Source organism: Penicillium maclennaniae (assembly GCF_028827695.1).
Source record: "Penicillium maclennaniae strain IBT 15551 chromosome Unknown utg000007l:1.0-4884863.0:1.0-4888362.0, whole genome shotgun sequence".
Lineage (NCBI taxonomy): Eukaryota > Fungi > Ascomycota > Eurotiomycetes > Eurotiales > Aspergillaceae > Penicillium > Penicillium maclennaniae.
In genome coordinates, this window is record NW_026623219.1 from 2320644 (window position 1) to 2342844 (window position 22201).

At 50.5% G+C, this 22201-nt stretch overlaps 11 protein-coding genes across 11 annotated transcripts; 5 read left to right on the top strand and 6 right to left on the bottom strand.

Moving 5' to 3' along the window:
• Positions 1–420: 420 nt before the first annotated feature.
• Positions 421–1485, top strand: N7477_008087 (bZIP transcription factor; the record flags this gene model as incomplete). The annotated part of the gene is made up of 3 exons (XM_056969750.1): positions 421–583; positions 665–1218; positions 1333–1485. The coding sequence occupies 3 exons, from the start codon at positions 421–423 to the stop codon at positions 1483–1485; spliced, it is 870 nt and encodes a 289-aa protein (XP_056819782.1).
• A 3362-nt stretch (positions 1486–4847) lies between these two features.
• On the bottom strand, positions 4848–5969 carry N7477_008088 (casein kinase II subunit beta; the record flags this gene model as incomplete). Its single annotated transcript, XM_056969751.1, has 1 exon — positions 4848–5969. One exon carries the CDS (start codon positions 5967–5969, stop codon positions 4848–4850), a length of 1122 nt encoding a protein of 373 aa, XP_056819783.1.
• A 798-nt stretch (positions 5970–6767) lies between these two features.
• On the bottom strand, positions 6768–9443 carry N7477_008089 (transcription factor domain-containing protein; the record flags this gene model as incomplete). The annotated part of the gene is made up of 5 exons (XM_056969752.1): positions 6768–7736; positions 7794–8045; positions 8100–8832; positions 8886–8931; positions 9221–9443. 5 exons carry the CDS (start codon positions 9441–9443, stop codon positions 6768–6770), a joined length of 2223 nt encoding a protein of 740 aa, XP_056819784.1.
• A 274-nt stretch (positions 9444–9717) lies between these two features.
• Positions 9718–11669, bottom strand: N7477_008090 (flavin-containing monooxygenase; the record flags this gene model as incomplete). The annotated part of the gene is made up of 3 exons (XM_056969753.1): positions 9718–9949; positions 10003–11397; positions 11452–11669. The coding sequence occupies 3 exons, from the start codon at positions 11667–11669 to the stop codon at positions 9718–9720; spliced, it is 1845 nt and encodes a 614-aa protein (XP_056819785.1).
• A 569-nt stretch (positions 11670–12238) lies between these two features.
• Positions 12239–13282, top strand: N7477_008091 (putative JmjC domain protein; the record flags this gene model as incomplete). Its single annotated transcript, XM_056969754.1, has 1 exon — positions 12239–13282. One exon carries the CDS (start codon positions 12239–12241, stop codon positions 13280–13282), a length of 1044 nt encoding a protein of 347 aa, XP_056819786.1.
• A 243-nt stretch (positions 13283–13525) lies between these two features.
• On the top strand, positions 13526–14062 carry N7477_008092 (uncharacterized protein; the record flags this gene model as incomplete). The annotated part of the gene is made up of 1 exon (XM_056969755.1): positions 13526–14062. The coding sequence occupies one exon, from the start codon at positions 13526–13528 to the stop codon at positions 14060–14062; it is 537 nt and encodes a 178-aa protein (XP_056819787.1).
• A 225-nt stretch (positions 14063–14287) lies between these two features.
• Positions 14288–16780, bottom strand: N7477_008093 (putative general amino acid permease (Agp2); the record flags this gene model as incomplete). The annotated part of the gene is made up of 6 exons (XM_056969756.1): positions 14288–14327; positions 14393–14769; positions 14825–15560; positions 15617–15839; positions 16026–16054; positions 16437–16780. The coding sequence occupies 6 exons, from the start codon at positions 16778–16780 to the stop codon at positions 14288–14290; spliced, it is 1749 nt and encodes a 582-aa protein (XP_056819788.1).
• A 666-nt stretch (positions 16781–17446) lies between these two features.
• On the bottom strand, positions 17447–17695 carry N7477_008094 (uncharacterized protein; the record flags this gene model as incomplete). The annotated part of the gene is made up of 1 exon (XM_056969757.1): positions 17447–17695. The coding sequence occupies one exon, from the start codon at positions 17693–17695 to the stop codon at positions 17447–17449; it is 249 nt and encodes an 82-aa protein (XP_056819789.1).
• Positions 17696–18077: 382 nt separating this feature from the next.
• N7477_008095 (putative progesterone binding protein) lies at positions 18078–18581 on the top strand (the record flags this gene model as incomplete). The annotated part of the gene is made up of 3 exons (XM_056969758.1): positions 18078–18186; positions 18244–18339; positions 18403–18581. 3 exons carry the CDS (start codon positions 18078–18080, stop codon positions 18579–18581), a joined length of 384 nt encoding a protein of 127 aa, XP_056819790.1.
• A 240-nt stretch (positions 18582–18821) lies between these two features.
• N7477_008096 (mRNA-binding ribosome biosynthesis protein NOP4) lies at positions 18822–21020 on the bottom strand (the record flags this gene model as incomplete). The annotated part of the gene is made up of 1 exon (XM_056969759.1): positions 18822–21020. One exon carries the CDS (start codon positions 21018–21020, stop codon positions 18822–18824), a length of 2199 nt encoding a protein of 732 aa, XP_056819791.1.
• Positions 21021–21207: 187 nt separating this feature from the next.
• On the top strand, positions 21208–22188 carry N7477_008097 (DNA repair protein RAD10; the record flags this gene model as incomplete). The annotated part of the gene is made up of 1 exon (XM_056969760.1): positions 21208–22188. One exon carries the CDS (start codon positions 21208–21210, stop codon positions 22186–22188), a length of 981 nt encoding a protein of 326 aa, XP_056819792.1.
• Between the last annotated feature and the right edge of the window lie 13 nt (positions 22189–22201).

Genomic DNA, 22201 nt, shown 5'->3' on the forward strand with positions numbered 1-22201 from the left:
ACCGTATGTGTCTATACCTGACGAGTCCGTGCTAAAGGGTGATACAAACGCCCCAAAAACGTGGTCCAGATTGGTGGTTTGAGCCCACCTCAGTCGCGGCTGAATCGGCCAGATTAATCCCTGTGGAAATAAAATACACATGGCAGTTCGAGTCCACGCACTCTCGCTATCGCTACTCCACTTGGGACATGGGACAGAGGATTGGAAGACTGGGGGACTTGGGGGACTTTGGGGGGGGGCTTAGTCTGCAAGGCCCGTTCAAAGCTGATCGACGGGGATTAGGAGCCCCATCTCCGACCCCCGAGTATATAATCAATCTAAACAATCCCTCACCCAAAAAGCCCCCCCCCCCCCCTCCTCCTCCCTCCCCTTCCTCTGACTTCACTCCACCTTCACACATATCTCTTTTCATTCCGAATCATGCATCGCTCTACTTATGATGCCCGTTCGGGGTCGCGTTCTTCCAGCCATAGCAATAGTAGCGCTTTCAGTCCCAACGCAAACCCTAACGAAGACTGGACCAAGATCTCGGATTTAGCAGAGCGTCGTCGCATCCAGAACCGGATTGCACAGCGTAATTATCGTGAGTATCACCTTCACCATCACTATGATCTGCATGGTGCTTGAAGGCCACGGGGAGGAGTATTTCTAACAGAGTCTACAGGCAAGAAACTAAAGCGCCGCCTGGAAGATCTAGAGAGACGCGCCGCATCGTCCGCATCCCCGGAACAGTCACATGCGGAACCGGTGCCCCCCAAAGCCACAACCAAGACTCGCTCCAAACAGCGATCTAACAAATCCGATGCGAAAGCTCACACGTCGCACACCCTGCAACCAGAGAGACCGGCGTCGTACGATCACTACACACCGGACGAGCGAACCATGTTCGGCCAACAATGTACTCGCCAACTCTCTGCTTCACCACCCCCGGTGTTTTCATATCCACCACTCCAAGGCTACGACACCTATCGACCAACCTACAACCAACTCGCAGTCTATCACACCGTGCCCAGCACGTACAGCGACGTGATGTCTTATCCCGGTGAATACGGCGACTCACTACCATCTATGGTCCCGATGATATCAGGGGCCCCGCTAGGCACCCCTAGGAAACCGGCGTACGACGAGGACATCATCAGCCCATTTAGTATGAGTTACGCCGCGATGGCAGGCATTGATATCTGTCAACAGCAGTCGCCGCCGGAACCTGGTCTTCCGGTACATTACCCTCGCTGAAATCAAAGCAAATCTACACGCAAAAACAAAACAAAAAAAAGAAAGAAAGAAAGAAACGACAGCGGAAGCTAATGATCTCTTGTGTTCTGCTTGCAGATGCCATCGCTTTCCTACGGCTATTCGGATGACCAGCGCGCGGTTTCGACATCCCCCGAGGCGTCGATCTTTACTTTGCCCTTAACGCCCGAGTCACCTCCGTGCTCGCCACGCTCCATGCCGGGGCTGTATGAGTATGATCTGCGGCCGTGAAAGACCCGGGGAGCCAAAGACGCGTATACACCCAGGCCTTGACGGGTAGTGCCGCTCCGCCAAGGCCCGGGCTTCGAGGATAGGGTTTACGTGATGATCGGGGACTTTCTTTGGTCGACAGGTTAATTTTCAATCTGGTTCCCGGACTCTCCACTTTTCTTCTTTTTTCTTTTTCAAATTACTACTCTTATTTTCCTATTTTCCTAGGGATATGTGTGACGAAGCGAAGCATTTAGTCGGCGTCGAGTGTATTGGTACTGGGTGTCATGTATCGGGGAAAGGACCGTTCAGGCAACGAATCCAATTTGATAGAAAGAAATCACTCGCTCTTAAAAAAAATACTTCCAGTCAATAGCCTTTCGATCGAGGGTCCTGATTGGCCTGATTGCACGGGACATTAACTCCGATGGCCCCCAACCAGGATCCCGCGAGCGGACCCCAGCCGAGACCGTCTTTCGAAATGGTCCACTTTCAGGCGTCCCATTTGCAGCCACGGCCCCCAAGAATAGATGCACGACATGCCTAATCGGGAAACCAGTTCAAGACCCCATTTTCCCATTCAGGCCCTCTAGCGATGAAACGCCTGCGACTCTCCTTCTTTTCCTAATGCTACACGGATCGTCCGGTGGAGGTGTGACCCATGTGCTTTACCAAGTCGTCGGGATCATGTTGCAGACAATGTTCATATCGGCCATGACTCCAAAAAAAGAAATACCATCAACAATTATATAAATATAAAGTCAAATTAAAATAAAGAACGAAAAATGAAAAATGAAAATGGAAAAATGGAAAATATAGTATGGTCGGGTACAAGAAAGCCCCAAAACCCGAAACCCGAAACCAACTGATGATGCCATTCCCGGGTGAGTGGTTCCTCCCACATGGGCGCACGGGTTGCATGGGGGGACAACTTGGGTCAAATGCTGCGCCTCCTCATAACCAGAATTGCCGGGATTTCACTAACAAGAGCTGGGTAGCTATCCTTGCACGGGATTGGCAATGTTCTGGTGCCAGAGCCGCCTCACCCATTGATTCCCACGAACAGGGCTAGGTGGTCGGTGCACAAGGGATCCGACAGGTCTAGGGCCTTCCCAAGCCCCGCCCCTCCTCTCTCTCTCTCTCTTTCTCTCTCGTCTACTAGTTTCGGCCGTAGCCAACGGGGTGGGCTGAAAAAAGTCACCCCGACGCCGAAAGGACTCTCCCCCCCTTCCTTCGCGTCCGCCTATTTCCGCACGTGTTTTTTGTATGGCCCCCAAAACCCAGATCCATGCCCACAGGCATCCCCATGCACGTCTTGGGGGGTGCTTTTTCCTTTTTGTGCTTTTTCCATTGTCAGTTAGCGTGCATGCTTGGCGTTTTTGTTATCAGGATTTCGGCTCTTGCTTTGTCACGCTAGAGGTATAGTAGGATGGAGTTGAAACTGTTAAAACCACACTCTCTCTTGATATTGGCTTGATTTCGCGTGAGTCGAGGCGAGTGGAATTTCCTTCTTCTTTCGTTTTCGAATAATTGTAAAGTGAACTGTGGTACAGCTCACGGTGGGGTGTGAACGAGGGATCAACGTGCAGATCAGGAGATAACGTTGAGGGGGGTTTAAAGGTGGCCGGTGTCGCAACAAAGTACCAAGTACAAAGTTGGAACGTCCGGACCCAACAGCTTGGACCCAATTCTTCAGCTATCGAGAACACTAAGAGTAGACCAAAGTTCCCACATGGTTGACAAGAGGCATCGGAGAGGGGCCGAAACGTTTCCCTATCAGATCGAGAATGCACTGAGTCAATTTCGGGTGCCCCACGGGCCAACTGCTGATTCATGTCCTTTTGGGCTCAAGGGCGGGGGTCCCCGATTTATCTGGGCATCGCGGTCTAGTCCATGATGTGATAGCTGTCGAAAGTGAAGCATCTCGATCGAGGTAAGTTTTGTTTTTTTTGGATATTGTGATGGGGGTTTCGCGGACAGATTCCGAGATTTCAAAAATACCACGAAATGACTCACGGTAATACGATCGATGATTTTCCATTTTTCTGCGAGAATCCTGCTCTACGCGCCAGGTGACATGCAACCTTTTGCTCGGCGCCTGATGATTTCGCCGGGATCATTTATTTATTTTTTTTTTATTTTTTTCCTTTATTGAGATTTATTGGGAAATTTGAAAAGAATAAAGTCACGGTCTCCAGAAGTAAATTATCTATGCATTAGAAATCAAAAGGACAGTGAAACCCGGGTGCGTGCCTTTACATCGGCGTCGCCGAATGCACCCCAAGAACTAAAAAAACTCCCGTGGACAACCGATGCATATTTCCAGCTTCCCAACTGGTCGTGGGATTGTTCCATCCTGCAGGCAATTAAATTATCTGGCAATTAGTTGATGAACTCCCCGTATCCAAGGCCGGTCAACTATGAACCTCAGGGGTCTCGCCCAAAATGCGTAAAATGAAGCTACCTTCCTTGGCACATCACTCGGGACATGTCTCTAATTTACTATTGTCCCATTTTTCCCCTCCCCAAATTCCTCAGTGCCTTTACTGGCTGATCTGAAATCCAAGGTCCTCAAATATCGACATCTCCATAATAGGATGAACGACCGACGGAACCTGGGTGCAATAGGTAACTGTGCATTCCGCATTCCAAAACTGACTGCCTACGAGCTGGCCGATACCCTATCTCTTGCGTTCCTGGCTATGCTACGGTTACCATGACGGACATTTTCAACAGGGCCAGAGACAGCATCTGTGGAATATCGGGGGAGGGCCGTGACCTGCTCTCAGAGCCTCTCAGTGACTTCCAGAGTATCACTTCCCGGGTTGTGTCGCGGAGATGGAAAGGGGGGGCTGGACATTTTTCTTGGACGTGTGTTCTGATGGCCAAGGAGAGGGGGTGGCCTGGTGGGATGGACATCTCCAAAAGGGCGTTCGGGAGGGGTGAAACGAATTTATGCAGCCTCGTATCTTGTATCTCGCTTGCCCCGAGGGGGGGGGGGCAGCACTTGAACGGGTCCTTTTTGAGGCCATTGACCACTCTGTCGGCATTGCGCAAGACACGGTTCATGGATTCGCAAGACAGAAGTCTACGAAGCATTGGAGGATTCCGAGCCCTAGTGTCTGGTGGTCACGAATTCTCCAAATTTTTTCTTTTACAGATCTTTTCGACACCTTCCATAGTCTAGAAAGAAAATATGACATCCCATTGAAACAAAGCAAATAATCAAACTCGTCATGGTCATCAATGCCCCCGCGCGATCTCCATATGAGCATGTTGACCTTGCCTGCTGCCGCTGTAAAAGATGCAGGGAAGACCCAGTCCTAGACATTCGAGAAGAAAACCATTGTAAATGTGACAAGCCTTCACTAGATGAATTTCCCTCAACCAATTTCAGCTCCCTGGACACTCATGCGATCCGAGGGGGTCAGGTTTGCCGCCTCTCGCCGCCGCCGACGCATAGGTGCTTTCTTCCGGTTCGCAATCGCCGCCTCTTGAGCTTGCGCCGGGTTCATTTCCATATCGCCGTCTTTGTCACCTTGTTGTTGTGCCGCAAGCTCACCCGGGCCAGCTCGGGCAGCCATTTTTTCGTGAATGTCGGTTTCATCAAGCTCATACATATCCCTAGGTTTCATTCGCAGCCATCTCATGCGCGGGCCGACTCGCGAGGCTTCGGAAACCTTGAACCCGTAGATCTTGGAGTCGTAGATTTTGCCACGTCCGAGTCCCGGACAGAAATTAGAGGTGCGCACGCCGTTAACTTCCAGGGGCTGTTCCTCTGGCGTAGGAGACTCGAAGGGTACTTGAGGAGGTGGGGATCGGTTCGGTTGTGAGGCGTTTCGTGACATGGCGGATGCGAGGGAAGCGTCTAGGCGAGGTCCAATGTCCAGATCGGGGAAAGTCATGAAGAACAGGCAGCCAAAGGTGGTGCCGAAGAAAGCTCCGTCGACAGAATGGAAGCGACTGTTAGGAGGAGTGTAGATGTCCATGCAGCCGGGGCAGAAGAGTTTGACGGTTTCCTGGCCGGGCGTATCAGATCGGCCGACGGGGAGCACCTTACACCCGTTACAATTGACACGAGGGCAGACGCCGAAATGTTGCATCTCATATTTCTCCAGCATTTGTTGAATACCGGGTCGCGAGGTGATGTAGCGCTGGTGAATTAAGCCGTACAGCAACTCCGCAGAGCTCTCAATATCGCTTAAATCGCTGGCCACGCGAGCGTGTCGTCGATCGCCTGCCCGCCGATAATCGACCGGGCGCTCATCGCCCAAGATCTCATCGTCATCGTCATCCTCTTCCTCTTCTTCCTCCTCATCATCCTCAGGTTCCACATCGAGAATCATCTCCAGTGCCTCTTTGTACCTGGGTACCTGCGACTGGAGACCAGTCAAGTTGAAATCATCCTCAATGAAGTCCTCGGAAACCTCCGCGAAGAACTCGTGACCCATCAGCGAGCAAAACGAGGAGATCCATGACTCCGGTGCACCCTCTGACGACGACATATCGAATGAGGCGGACACGGAAGACGAAAGGGTTGATTCAGACAGTTGACTCAGATCCAGCCTGTCGAGGCCGTCGGCCAACGCCGAACCTTGCTCTCTCGACACGTTGCCGAGATTTTAGGTAAAGAGCTGGAGAAGGGTTGCGACGAAACGATCTCGTCACACGAAATAAGAGGGGGTTGGCGGTCCTGAAAGGATCAACGAAGCGTTGGTCTAAGTGGAAGGGAAGATCGGCTTGGTGAAGCTCCTGCGGTCAGAGCAATTGGATGGCGGAACCCAAGCTCATGGATCCGAGGTTGAGGTGGTGTTCAGTGGGGAAGCGCAGTCACACTGTGCGGGAGGGGGGAGGTTGTGCGAAGTCGAGAACTCCGTATCTTTCTCTGGCCCAACAATCATCTTATCAGCCTCTATTCCGGCATTATCGACATGAATCGCTTCACTTACAGGAATATCGAGATCTTCTTGCACACGACTCGGCGAGACCTGTCTTCCCTCTAGACCGTAATCGCTGATCGCACTGTTGACACTAGATTCGGCTCGGTCCACTTTTGGGAACGGTGGTATGCTTGACCTCGTGAGCTAAGTCCAGGGCATCAAGGTCAGTTGAAGAACTGCCGATCGATGAATGATTTGACACGACTCTCAAAGCGAGAAATTTGGCGGGGAAGAAACTGGCTGCGAGTGGAAGGTGGCCGTCACGTGAACGACCCATACAACGACAACTTTGGCCTTCGAAGATAGATAGTTATACTGATCCAACTGCCGCATTATTCATTCGCAGCCGTCTTATATACATTGCTAGAACAGATCGCGAATTACGCGAGAAAACTCCTCCTCACCACCCAAGACTCCAGAAAGACCCTCTCCCGTATTATGGATCTCCCCATCTGTGCCAACGAAGCCATTAATGCCATCGGGACCAGTGGTGCTAGGCATGAAGCCACTGAAAGACCCAACAGCTTCGAAAAGATTCGTGAGCTCATGGCTCATCTGTAAGCCATTCATAGGGCTGTTCCCTAATTCATTGAATCCGTTCGTTTGCCCATACAAAGAGATGTCTTCCATCGGGTGTCCTGCGAGGCCTGCCATGGCCACTGCAGCTGTAGAGTGAGGATCATTCGAATCTGTGCCAAAATTCCGCGCAAAGACACCGAGTTTTTCTCCAAGTTTTCGGAGTCCCTTGATGGTTTTCCACAGTCTCTTCGACACGAAGGACTTGGTGCTAAACCCATTGACCAAGTCCAGTGCCATGTAAAATTCATCTCGAACCTGGCGATTGAAATCAGACGGGGCATGACACACCGCAAGGAAAAGAACAGCCAAGGCAGCGACAAGGAAATAGTTAAAAGTGATCTGTTGTGTGCGGTAGATATCGGACATCTGGTTCAGGCGAGTGAGAACTCGCACCGTGTCCTTGGCTACGTCCACCACTGTCTGTGCATGACCGCAATCTTCGGCGATACTCGCAGCAGAATGAAGCACGGGCCGGTATATGAGAATACGCAGCTGGTTCATACGCAGGTAAAGCAAGATCCTCAGACGCCTCATGCCTCGGCTTGCAGACTCGCCATTCTTGGGGGATTCCACGGGATAAAACTTGAGCTCTTCCGGGATCTGCTTATACCACTGCAGGACTTGATAATCTAGGTAGCCAATTTCCTCTCGTCGAATATCGGTTGTGCCTTCGGAGCCAAGGCCAGAATACCATATTTTTGAACTGATCCGGTTGTATGAGATCATGCATCGCAAATATGGCAATGATGCATCCTGGTGATAAGAAAGATTAGAAGTGTAAATGCACTGTGTAAAGCATGGAGAAATTACCGGCTCAGGCAAGTTAGGATCGATATCCTCGTCCTGGATCACAAAAGGCAAACCAGTGCCTAAGCTCCATCTTCGATCCAAACTATAGACTGTCCAGAAAATGCGACAAATCTCATTCCACTGGTCTTCGAGTGGGAATGATTTCATCAAGGCATCTCGGCGGTGCAACCCCAATTCGAGACACATGCGTGCAGCAAAGCCAATCAGTCGGTAAGCCATAGCATCATCATCAGTATGGAAATGGTAGGTAGCCTAAGTCTCTGTTAGTAACCTACTTCTAGAAGATGTAATGAAAGATTGACATACCACAATAGTAAATAATTGAATGTTCTTGATGTCATGAGGCTCCCACAGCTTCGACTCAATGACAGGCTTGACAGTCAGAAAGAGGCGCTGACCGAGGTCACTTTGACCGCCCCCTTCTACGACCAGCGTAGTTGCGAGAATTAGTTTCAGAAGAACAGAATTATCGTCCGAAAGGCCATCAGCACCGGGAAAAGCGCGCTGTGCAAAACCGGTCCGCGTAGCAGCTTCCATGAACGTGTAGAGCAGGTTAGCTTGGCTGGTGACTGTTGAGATATCCACTATAGGATACATAATGCCAATTTCCTCTTCATATACTTTACAAAGGCGTAAAGCCTCTTCGCGTTGAATACTCCAAATCGGATCCTTGGTAGGATGGATAGTCGGTATGAGCGGGACGAGATGGGAAGGCGGGGAACCCGCTGGGGTGACGTGTGCAGTTGTCAATTCGTCCGGTATTCCATCTTCCGCAATGCCCATACTCTGGAGGCTTGATTTGGCGACATCGAAGTTGAAGGCAGAGCTTGTTGGGCCATGGAAACGTGGATGTCGGGCACGCGTTTTTGAGATGCCACTTGGCACCGGGGTAAAGACTGACTGGGATCCATCGCGAGGGATCTCAAAAGGTGGGGACTCATACGTAGATTTTTGAGCTTGAAGGTCTCTGAAACTGTTGGAAAGACTATTGACTTGATCTTGAAGAGTGGCCAACTGTGAGCTCATGGAACGAAACTCGCTGATTGGACATTAGTATTTTAAAGCAGCCTCGATGGTACTTCTGCAACCTACTCGGAGTCTTTGAAGTTGTTGTTGCAGCAATTCGGAGCATATCGACCTGAGTTGATGGTCAGTTGAAGCTGTCCGATTCCGAGCGGAGGCAAAGCGGGCCATTGCGCATTTCCTCGATAGAGAATAGCGCTAGCATGGAGGTTGATTCACATACATTCCAGGTTCAGATGACCGCATCGCTGACACGGCACTTGTCCGTTGCATTTAATCTTGCGGCGCTTGCATTCGTTGCTAAATAAAGCTCCTCATTAGTCTTGTTCGGAAGCCCTATTATGTTCTTCCGGGCTGAATGATAGGTGGCATGACACTGCAAGGAATGCCGCTCTGCAGCTAACTGCAGATCTGACGAGTGAAAATACCGATACATGGTAGCTGGGGAGGGATCAGGTCATTATCATACCATGCGATAGAGATGTAGCGATTCCGCTTTGTGCGCATTTGCATTCCGTTGGCTTGTTCCGCTTTCCTTTTGGCCGATTCGGCAGTTGAAGTGGCCGACTGATCGCCAGAGCCATGCAGAGGCGGCGTCTTCTCCAACTGAGGTGATTCCGAAGCCATGATGCACGAAATACAAGAGTATTGGGAGAATACACCGCAGGCACCTAGCGGCAATCGAGTGCGGAGAGGTTCCTTGCGGGGTTTGCCGTTTCCCCAGATTTTGAGCTGACTCATCTCATTATTCTGCAGATTCATTGGCCGGCGCGGCTAGACTTCATGATCAGCACGAGATTCGTGAACTATATCTACGAGAATTAGACTAGGGATCATGTATTTCAAGAAAGGAAAAAAAAAGTGTCCGTTGAATTGAAAAGTATTTAAAATGGCGAAAGTCTTATGCTTTCGACAGAATCCATTCTTTGCCAGCCTTCAGCGCATTCAGAATCTGGCTTCGGTGCTGTGGGCTCTTTCGAAGCCAAACGAACCCGGTCACAACACTAGCAAGCACAGAAAGCAGTATAGCCTTGTATATCCGCTGCAAAATAACACCTTTACGAGTTCGCTTTGCAGTCCAGTGACGCCAGACCGGGAATGAGCACCGCAGCCAATAATCAATCTGAGAGAATCTATAAATTTTCAATTAGTGTAAGCACGAAGCCAACACTTATTGCAAACTCACGGGTAAGTCGAAGAGTTCCAACCATCCGCGGTGATGTACCAGCTGGAGCACACCCCACGTCGGAAGACAGTCTTTTGCAGTTGGTCCTGCACTTGCTTGGTCCAAGCCCGCTCCGCCTCCTCTTTGATCTCGTACGAGCTGACTTGGCCCTCCAAAATGGGCTTGATAAATTTCAGCGAGTAGTTGACTGCATTTTCAGTGGCGAATATAACGCTGGTATGGCCAGTGGCAGTGTTCGGTCCGAAGAGCATGAAGAAGTTCGGGAATTGATCCACTGCGATACCCAAGTAGGCCTGAGCACCTCCACGCTCAGTCCAGAGTTCCTCCATATTCTTGTTACCCTTTCCAATAACTTTGAGTGGGTGGAGCCATTGGTTAGTTTCAAATCCATTGCCCAATATGATTACATCCGCTGGGACCTCTCTAATTTTGTCAGAGCCTTCCTTCTGGTTGGGAGGGTAATGCGAGCCCGGGCCCAGCGTCACACTCCTAGTATTTACTTGAGTCAATGGCTGAGTGGTGAGCTTGACTTTGGGTGAGTTCAAGCTGCGGTACCAGGTACCGTCGATGATTCGCCGCTTGCAACCGAGGCTGTAGTTAGGGGTAAGTATCTCGTGGTATTCCTTAGGCGCCATCACACGCATATGCTCCAAAAAGGCCTTCTCAAGCCGTGGCCGTTGTCGACGACCATATGCGCCATCCGTGAACATGGCAAAGAAGTTCTTTTCAAGCATGCAGAATAGGGCGTTGCGTAGGAATCGTGCTAGTCCAGGTATGTGCGCCATCAAACTCGGCGTCCACTTCTCCCATAGCACCAGCAAGTGAGGTGGTAGCAAGTCTGGTTGAACCCACGGCGGAGTGCGCATCAGCTGCGTGATGGAGCGAACGTTAGCCTCTGGTTTGGCTAGCTCAGGGACCACCTGGGCAGCACTGCAACCTGAGCCTACGATGATGACATCTTTGTCCTGCAAGTCAATGTCATTGTTCCAACGAGCCGTGTGCATGATCTCGCCCTGAAAGTCATCAATGCCAGGGATGTCTTTTGGCCAAGTTTTGGGCTCAACCAAGCCTCCGACCCCGCTGACCACAATCTTGGCTCGCACAATTTCCACTTTGGTATACACCATATGCGGGCCTTTCTGAATGGCAAGCTGTTCACGATCATAACTCGAGAGATCACCCGTTCCGGGAACAAGATGAGACAGTGTCACTTCCCATTCTTCATCCTCTTCGACCCACCGGAGTTGTTTCACATCGGTGTTGAACTGGATTTTATCGACAATCTGATACTTCTCGCAGACATCTGCGAGATACTGTGCGATTTCAGGACCAGAAGGGTGGAGTGTCGACCAATTTCTTTTCGGCGCAAAAGAAAAAGAGTAAAATATAGCCGGGCTACAACGAGGGCTGGGTTAGATCTGAGCGACAAGCCAAGCGAATAACACATACATGTCGCAAGCGGCGCCAGGATACCGGTTGATCCACCAGGTACCTCCGATGCCTGACTGGCGCTCGAAGATACGGAACTGATCCGTTCCAAGGACCTCTTTCAAACGACATCCCATAGCCACGCCTGACTCTCCAGCACCAACAATGAGCACAGGGTAGTAGGTATGAGCATCCTTGCCATAAGCATGGCGCTTATGGATGTTTGCGATCGAGGGCATCGCGAGTATTGATTTTTCAGTCTGATAACAATTATCTGCAGTTATCGTAAGCTGAACACCTAGGATGATGGTTTTGACAACTGGACGATACTTTGGACCCAAAAAAAGGATCTAGTACAACAAGGGAATGTCGCCCGAGAACTCTCAGTAGTCCAAGCGAGATATATCCAGCTGGTCTGGTCAAGTAAGAAAGACAAATGAGATAGGATTCGTAAAAGCCGGAGGAAGTCAGATCAAAGGATGCGCCAATTCGAAATCGTTGATGAGGGGGCGCTTGGCAACCTCGGTAAATTGTCTTATGATATGGGCTGCAGTGCTTATGCGCTCATGTTACCGACCGTGAAATGGGTTCATTAATGAGAGAGTGAACCATAAAGTTTGCATGATTCCATATGGTCGAATTCAGTGACTTTAGTTATTTCAAGTGAGAAATTCTCAGGAGGGGAAGCGTCGATTTATGCTCCTGTGGCTCGTATATACAATGAATCCGGGGTGTGGTGAGGTCACCGCAGCCCGTGTTTGCGCTTCCGCGATCTTTTCGGTGTTTGCACCTCCCTCTATCTGCCTGAATGAAGCTTCAGCAATGGTGCTCAGGATGCCGGGTCTCGAGAGTCGCGAGCCTCTCGACTGGTCTACCGCGATCAACTCTCCGCCTGTTCCGAGAGCGCATTGAGCGTAATACGCGCAATCTCTCCGCATCGTCCGTCGATCGCTACCGTTCGCTTGAAACCCTCGAAGACGCCAGCATCGATACCTTTCGCACCCATTATTATGCTCGCGAGAAGCCCGTCCTGTTTCCACGATCGAAATTCAAGGAGTTACCAGCCTTGAAGAACTGGTTTCAGAGCTGCACAGCCCCAGCTGGCGCTCCAGGCCCATCCACAACTCGCCTCAACATCGAATACCTACAGAAGCATGCCGGCGATGCATTTGTACCGCTGGAGCTTACCGAGCAATCTCCGACCGACCGGTCAAGTGACCCGGATTCGCATGCTCATGGCGGGACTGACGCCTTAAGCTTCCGACAGTTTCACGCGCCGCTGACAATGTTTCTGGAATGGATGCGCACGGCAGCTACCTCACCACAATCGAGTCGGTTGTACCTCGCTCAGTGCCAGCTCCTCGATCTACCTCCAGTCCTACGACAAGACTTCCCAATCCCAGATATCGTGGCACAGGCTGGCAAGGGTGATGTGTATGACACGAATGTCTGGATCGGACACCCGCCTACATATACTCCTCTACACCGTGATCCTAATCCGAATCTTTTCGTTCAGCTCGCTGGGCGTAAGGTTGTGAGACTACTTGCTCCAATGGAGGGACAGGCTGTATTTTCTGCTGTTCGGCAGCGACTGGGCAAAAGTGGAGGGAAGGAAGCCGCGGCCTTTCGAGGCGAGGAAATGATGCAAGGACAGGAGCGTGCTTTACTGGATGAGATGGTGTGGGGTACCCCAGCGTCTGCTGATACATATGGCGGAGTGGGATACGAAGTTCATCTTCGGGCCGCAGATGGCCTTTTCATTCCCAAAGGTTGGTGGCATAGCATCAAGGGAGTAGGAGAGGGCGTGACTGCATCGGTAAGTGCTCATCTGCATGATGACAGCGCCAGGTAATGGCTTGCTAACTTCTGGTTCACAGGTCAATTGGTGGTTTCGATGAAGACGCCAAAACTAGATACTATGTCATCTGTAGAATGAGAGAATCCTTTAGAAGTAATGTGTATTGTATGAAAACTTGAGCTTGTGGGTTGGGAAAAAGTGACCGTGTAATTCGGGCAGTTCTAGAAACGTCTCCGCTCCACCGCCTATTTCAACTACTTGCCTCCCCCAGACTTCCACCACGTCTTTATCCTCAGCATGCTCCTCTCACGCACTGCTTTCCGCGCCGCCCTGCTTCACCTGAGCTTCAATCCAGCTTTGATCCGCGCCGCAGCCCCTACCGCCTTCACCCTGACCACACCGGCGTATTTTGGCCAGACACCAAGCTCTCGTCTCCATACCGTCCTGTTTCCTCAGTGCGCGCCACTCAATAAGTTCACCGAATCACAAACTCAAATCCGCACAATGGCTTCAGAGTCGAACTCCACCCCCGAGTCCGCTGCTCAGTCAAAAGGACCCAATGAGTCCCAGCCACAAGAAGCACAACAACCTCAGGAGCGTCTCGCCCTCCCACCCAGCGACTCCTCCGGCCAAAAGCTTGACCTCAGCGAAGGCGGCTCATCTGTTACGCTTGACCACTTGGGCCCCATGGTCGTCAATGTAGACGGCACACTGTCGCGAATCAGCAACTGGGACCAGATGGCCGAAATTGAGCGCAAGAACACTCTTCGCGTCATCAGTAAGCGGAACAAGCAGCGCTTGGACGCTTTGAAGGCTGCGCGGGGCGAAGAGTAGGGTTTACCTTCTAGGAAGGACAGTGTACTAGATATTGTATATAGCATGGAATGGAGTTTACAAGCGTTTGTTTAATATGACTCGTTGGATCCATGATCTTTCTCCACGGTGCAGAGTTGGTAGTGTTTTCTGGTGATCTCATAGATAAATTTCAGACATGATACTATCTATAGCAACTGCCATAAACAAAGGTTGATGCAGAATTTCATCAACAAATTCATCAAATCAGTCGAATAGCTTATTGATATACCTGTGAAGAACGCTCCTGCAGGTGATGTCAGTCATTTGAAAACCTTGGGCTAATACTTCAGTAGCACGATCACAACTTACTTCGGAGGCGATGACACAAAGTCTCTCTCATACTCGTCAATCTCCGCCAAATCACTAAGCAAATCAACCTCTTCGGGCTTCAAGAACTTCGTCCCGTGGAAAAGCTTCCACCCTAGATAAAGAACGGGAAAAATACCAATCATGGTATATGAGAAGAGAAAGGTCGGAACCGACCATTTGCCAGGCAAGAAGACCGTGTAGCCACCGAGCAAAGCCATGATCGTTGTAGAGGCGCAGGCGATATAGGCGATGTAGGGCTGAAACCAACTCTTGTATGGTAAAGAATCCCGTGAGATCCCCTGGACATCGAGTGCTTTCTTGAAACGAATGTAGGTGAATGTGACGACAGAAAAGTTGATGAGTTGAGAGGCAGTGACCTAGCTGGTTTAAGAAATGGTTTGGCGTCACAGTGGCATAAGAGTAGATACGTACGAGATTGACAAACCAGTTGAGTACAACTGAAGCACCATTAGACACCTGCAAGAAGCTAAGTAGGGCAATGAGAAGTACAACAGCCACACAGTAGATAGGTACGCCTTGCTGAGTGCACTTGGTCAAGAACCGAGGTGCCTTTCTTTCCAGCGCAAGGCCGTACAAGCATCGACTGGCACAATAGACATAGCTATTCCCAGCACTGAAAGAAGCTGTGAGAACAACGGCATTGACGACATGAGGTAGAAGAGGAATATGCAGTCGATCCATAGAGATAACATATGGCGAGGCCGCAGCACCTGGCTTATCATTGTCAAAAGCCGAGGCCATTTCCTTGTCATTATAAGGAACCAGAATGCCCACACATAAAATACCAAGAACAAAAAATGCTGTGAGGCGGTAAAAGACACCATTGAATGCCTTTGGTAACACAACACGGGGATTGACAGTCTCTCCAGCAGCCATGGACACATAATCAGGACCCGCGATAGTGAAGCTGGCTGTGATGAGAGCCGATAAAAAGGCGAGGAATTTGCCCGTACCTCCGGTCTTGTAGTATTCTGCAAATGCACCGGGTTCTTTCCAGTACCTGAAGCCGAATCGGTCGCTGAGGGGGTTTCCTCCTAGCATTACAATGAATGTGTAGAAGATCAGGCCAGTGCTGAGGAGCACTTTGCCCAAGGAGAGCCAGAATTCTGCTTCTCCGTACCACTTTACGGCGAAGATGTTGAGTATTCTTCAAGAGTGTCAGTAAAAGTCTCCATTGTGCTGTTCGGAAGTAGAATGACGAACGCATAGAGTACAAGAATAATCACGTTCATTGCGGCTACTGGTATCGCACTGGTCCAATACTTGACAATCAAACTGACAGCGACGATCTCAAAAGGTACTAGAGCGGCCTCGAAGATGAAAAAGTTGTAGCCGGCGGCGACGCCGAGAGCTTCATCAACATAGCGACCAGCAAATCGAATGAACGGGGAGGAGATGGGGAGGTAAGTGACCATTTCCGCCAAACCTGTATAGCATCATAGGTATCAGCCTTTGAATCCAATGTGTTTGGGACTTCTCTGCCGCAAGAGAGATGAAAGCACATCATAAAGGCAGATGACAGATAGACAGGCGCGTTGAGTCATCATAACATCCACGTATGGGCACAGAATGGTATTGGATCTGGACAGATAGGGGAGATGAGTATACATACAGACTGTTATGATCAAAATCACCAAACTCCTAGATAGTGTCAGCTTTCAATCTGAGATCTCAATATTGGTCCAGGTCCTTGATTGTCCGAGTCATCAATTGGGTTATCTAGAATTTCACTGTGGCACGTGTGGCTTATAGTGATTCTCGGTTGATGTTGATTGTTTGACGTTGAAAAGGCTGAACTTTAGAGTTCTCTAACATACCCTAGTGACTTGCTCGAGGTTAAGGAACACGTTGTTTCCCTATTCGCATAGGAAGGTGTATTTTTCTTCGTCCTTATTGTCTCGTCTAGAAAGAGACTGAGTCTGCTTCCCAGCCTTGAAAGCTAATCGAAGTTCCCGGTGCATAGTCGAGACAAACCAAGGACGGACGACCACTTGTCAACAAGACTAGAGATCATTGAACTTACCAGATAGTAAATGCAAGGAACAAGCTTGCTGGACCACTTGTACGCAAGCCAGAACCGATCTGGACATAGAGTGCCGTGCCAATGGTTCCACCGATCCCAATTAGTTGGATATGCCGGGGCTTTAATTTGCGGCGGGTATGGTCGAAAGTTGGCTCCATAGATCCATCATCGATTGAGCCACCATGACTCTCTCGCGGAGTCTGTTCGATTGTCTCGACAAGATCTTTGACCTTCATGTTTTTCGACTCAGCGTCAGGCAGATGGTGGGTAGGACCGGCGCGTCGAACAGTGGCAGCTATTGGTGAGTGTGAGATGATATCCGGCCTTGGATCTGAATGTAACATGTCGGAAAGTTTCATTCACGGTGGAGAAACAAGGGTTGCTGCTGCTGAGTAGGAGAGAGAGATAGAAGATATACGTTCATCGCCGAGTCAGGGGGGCACATGAACGACCAAAAAAATTCTCACCTTGGCGCTACATTACCTTGCTTGGCAGAACAGCCACGCGTGATATTCACTCCAAGCCATTTGGAGGTTCCTGAGATAAGTACCTGTAGCACGAGCCAGGGAGCAGATTAGGAATTCCCTACCATTCAGGCTTGGGCTATGCGACGAGCCCGTCAGATATGCAAGGGGTACAGGTAGGCCCGGCTCAAATGTTCAGTATTGCTCTAGTGAGTTACCGGCGGTGGGGACTATAAAGGTTTCTAGATGTCTGCTAGGGTAAGATAATATTTCGAATCCAGCTTCTGGAGTCATAACGAAGCATGACTATGTAACACATCATGAAATCATCAATGTCATCAACAACATCAAAACCAGACAGAATGATCGACCAGCGAAGAATTTGGCGTTATCCGTGTGCACCCATTAGATCCTGTCACATGGTGCAAAGAACGACCTTTGTCCCAAAACAAATGACGATTTAGATTCACATGAATCAACGTATCGGCATGACGATCAAGCATTACTCTCCATACCACCACCTAGTGGAGCACCTCAATCGGTACCTCACTTGTCATCTTTCGAGCCAGTGCTGGAGGTACTCTCATTCGAAGGCCGTCGCTCAGGCAAGAAAATGTCTTTTCCTAGCCAGGCGGGAGGGAAAAAGGGATCATTGTCTTCAAAATAGAGATGATGGATTAAGTCTTGATCTTCCACGACATCCTGGTTGGGATCAATATAGCCTCGCGGCATAGCTCTTTGTGGGCGAGGTTTGGCCGAGCTGGCCTGCGAACTTGATTGTGCGTTAGAAGACATGCTTTCAGAGTTGAAATGAAATAGCACGAGGGAGTGATCGAGAGTAAAAGAGCGAGACTGAGCCACAGGTTCACAAAGTCCAGAGTCATCTGACGCAGACACATTTGACGCGCCGGGTACTCAGATACATTTGACGTCATGAGGGCTGTACTTCTGAACTTGAGGCCATAGTAAGCCAGAATGATAATGATACCATTATTAGGCCTGTACTGATGGACTTTCACAAAATCGAATCCTTTATGTCATGTTGGACTTCATTGGAGATGCTCCACACTGAGCAATCAGCGAGCCGAGTCCGTCACCAGCCGAAACCCCGCCCCCACGATCACGATCACGATCAGAGTTTCTTTCCATTCTCCAAGTCTCCAACTGCACACCAACAATGACCGCGAACGAGTCTGAGAGCAAGCGCTTCGCGCCCAAGGTGCCGGTTCAGCTGGATCCGCCAAAGGACGATCTCATCTCGCAGGAGGAATTGGCCAAGTGCGACGGTAATCCGACCTCGGCTCATTCCTGGAAACCCCTCTAGAACTGATTCGCATTTGCAGGCACCGACCCTAGCCGTCCGACCCTGGTCGCGATCAAGGGCACTGTCTTCGATGTGACCCGAAATGCTGCCTACGGCTCGTCGGGACAATATCGCGGTATACTTCTGCATGCGAATCTTATGCCGGCACAGCTTCCACTGACATGACTTGAAAACATAGTGTTCGCCGGCAAGGACGCCTCTCGCGCTCTCGCTTGCTCGTCGCTGAAGCCCGAAGACTGTGTGCCCGATTGGTACGATCTTGACGACAAGGAAAAGACCACATTGGATGAATGGTTCACCTTTTTCAGCAAGCGCTACAACATCGTTGGCAAGGTCGAAGGTGCCAAGAACACCTAAACATCGATGAAGAGTATACAGGATTGGGGGGGGGGGACACTGGGTCAATTGCACAAAATATACCCGATGAGGAATGGAATCTATTTACGAGTTCGAAATTTTTGAATCACAATGCTTTTATTCAAATCAAACAAAATGGTGGTATCGGACAGCCAGCTCATGAGATACAGGAAAAAACTTGCCTAGACAATGCTCGAGTATAAGGCATCACCATCACTCTATACACAACAAAACAACTCGCTACCGGCCCTTGCGACCCTTCCGTTGTGCGCGCTTTTTGGCGATAATGCGGTTACGTTTCGCAATCTTGTTCTCCTCCTCATCCTCCTCTTCGTCCTCGGCCTCCTGGCCCTTGCCCTTACCCTTGCCATCACGGGTTTGCGAGTGCTTTCGCTTTGTACCCTTGTTTGCCGCTGCCTCCTCCCGGGCCTCCGCCTCTTCCTTGGCCTTCTTTTCTTCCCGAGCCTTGAGCTTCTCCTTCTCCTTCTCTTGCAATTCTTGACGACGCTTGATCACCTGTGCGTTCTCAATGGCGAATTCGACGATCAGGCGCTTCTTTGAGTCGCGCTCCTCGTTGTCGGGGTTGGCCGGGATCTCAACGGGGTGACAGTTGAGCCAGCGGAGACCCATGAGCGCATGTCGGTGGGTAACATATTCGATGAAGCCGTAACCACGGCTGCGACCACCGCCGCTCTTCTCGGGGACCTTGGTACCCTCTCGAGTCTCGTAGACAATCTTAGCCTGGCGCACAATACCTTGCTTGTTCGCCTTTCTCTCGTAGTCGAGTTCCTTCATGGTCTCTCGGGATCGTTGTTGCTCTTCCTTGGACAGAGGTTGACGCTTTTCGGCCTTGACGTCTGTTGCGAAGCCAACGACGGCCTGACGAGCAAGTTGTTTGAGATCCTTAGAGGTGATGTGACGAGGGATGTTTCGAACGGCGAGACGGGTCAAACTCAGGTGCAGCGCGGGATTCTTCTTGATGACGGCCTCACGCTGCTTGGCGCTCTCCTCGCGCATCTTGATTTCGGAGGGCGACAGCTTCTTGTACAGCGGAGAGTTTGAGGGGATGGTACCCTCGCCGAGCAGGAAGAGACGACGCTTATCTTTGTCACGAACAAGGCGGCGAGAAACGCCCTCTTCTTCGAGCTTTGTAGCCTCACGCTTGTTCACGGCGCGAGCAACTTGGAGAACTCGGCCATCTAGAGTGTACCGTCCGCTAGGGTCGGAGTTTTCGTTTTGCAGAACAGAGTGCTTCATCATGGGGTTGGGGCGCTGCTTGTCTCCGATCGGCATTTCTTGTGTCTTGGGGGCCTCGCGGATACAGGCGATGGCATCTTCGGGCTTCCAGAAGCACACAAATCCAGTGCCTCTGGGTCGTTGAGTCTCATGGTCCACGACAATACGAGCATAGCGCAATGGCCCGAATTGTTTGAAGTGTTCGTAGAGGGCTTCGTCATCGCAGGTGAAGGGAAGGTTGCGAAGGAAGATTGTGCATGCATCGCGGTCATCCGGTCTCTTATCTTCTTCATCCTCCTCTTCCTCGTCTAGATCCTCCAGATCATCCATATCCTCATCCTCGTCGGATTCCTCATCATCAACGTCATCGTCTTCTCCCTCTGATGAGGTCATGTCGTCGGGATCTTCAGTAGAAGCCTCCTTATCTTCTTTGTCTTCCATGTCCACGTCCTTGTCTTCCTTCTCGTCCTCCTTCTCCTCCTTCTCCTGCTGCTTCTCCCAGACCTCCTTGTCGACCGCCCAATCGACAGCCAATTGACGGCCATCGATCTCTTTTCCGTTCACTTCCCGGAGCGCCTTCTCCGCGTTCTTTTTGCCGCGAATAATGACAAAGCCGAAACCAGCGAGCGTATTGTTGCGTTTGGGAAGGGTAGCCCACTTAACCTTTCCATAACTGCGGAAAAGGAGGGCCAGATCATCGGAAGTCTTGATGCTCCACGGCAAGTTGCGAACAATGAGTTTGGGGGGCTGGTTCTCGGCGTTCTGGTCCGCACGTTCCTGCTTCTGCTTGATACCAGCAGCAGAGGGAACACTTTTGCCGAGCTTCTCGTCGATTTCACGTTGGCGCGCTTGGGCGTAGTCGACGCGAATCTGCTTTCCCTCGAACTTCTTTCCGTTCAGCTCCTTCAGGGCGCTCTCGGCGTCCTCAAGATCGGCAAATGTAACGAAACCGTATCCTTTGCACAACTTCGTCTTAGGGTCGATGACAGCAGTGGCGTGCTTGATAACGTAGGACTGAGAGAAGAACTCGGTCAGACTCTCCGTAGTAGCGGAGGTCGGTAGCGATCGAACAAAGAGCGTTCTCTTCGTCTTGGTGGCCGAAGCCTCTTGAGTGTTGGTCTTGGTGATCTCTTCCATTTTGGCGTCTGTATCTTGAGCGGGACTTTCTTCAGAGATCCGCCGTTTCTTGTTTGACTCAACCATTGTAAGAAAAAATCTTCGCAAAGGTTGGACTTGGTATAATCAAAAGTCGAACGAAAGTCGAGAGGCGCAAAAAAATTGGCGGCAGAAAAACGCTGTTGCGGACCCCGGGCGGTGAAACTTGGCTTGGATGGGCTGATAAGGCGCGAGCTTTATCACTCGAACATCGTCAATCGTATCTGCGTTCATCATGGACAATCGATCTGTAGGCGAGTCTGACTCTCGTCCAGAGAACGCCAATGCTGAATCATCAAATCCTGCAACTCCTGGGTCTTCGTCAAATCCACCCAAAGTACAACAACCGAAACCCCAGGCCCTTGCAAATCGACCCGGTCCATCAGCGATCCTTGTGTCCACGCGACAGAAGGGCAATCCAATCTTGAATCATATCAAACTTCTCCCATGGGAATATGCGGACATCCCAGCCGACTATGTTATCGGTACAACGACATGCGCACTTTTCCTCTCCCTAAAGTACCATCGTTTACACCCTGAATACATCTACTCCCGAGTTCGACTCCTCGCCGGCAAATACCAATTACGCATCGTGCTGGTCATGGTCGACATTCCTAATCATGAAGATCCTTTAAAGGAGCTATCCAAGACATCAATCATCAACAACCTTACCTTGTTTCTTTGCTGGTCCGCTCCGGAAGCAGCCCACTACCTCGAACTTTTCAAGTCGTCGGAATACGCACAGCCTACAGCAATTCGCACTCAACAAGCTCAATCTTACAAAGAATCGTTAGTGGAATTTGTGACCGCCCCTAGGACTATCAACAAGTCAGATGCCGCCAGCTTGATCTCCACATTTGGAAGCTTGCAGAATGCAGTGAACGCGCAACCAGAGGTTCTCAGCGCGGTACCTGGTTGGGGTGAAAAGAAGGTCCAGCAGTGGTGCAGTGCTGTCAGAGAGGAATTCAGGGTGGAAACCACAAAGAAAGCTACGGCAGCGAGCTCCGCAAGTCAAAGCAGAACGCCTGTGCCTCGACAACCACAAATTGCAGAAATAGACGAAGACGAAGCAATGCTACGTGCCGTACTGGAGGAAAGCCGCCGGACAGCCGAAGCCTCTGCTCTTAAAGATTCCAAGACTGAGGCAACACCGGAGGAAGGGATGAGCGAGGGCGTCATGGCTGCATTAGCCAAGTTACGAGACACAGGCGGGTGAAGATTGCATATGG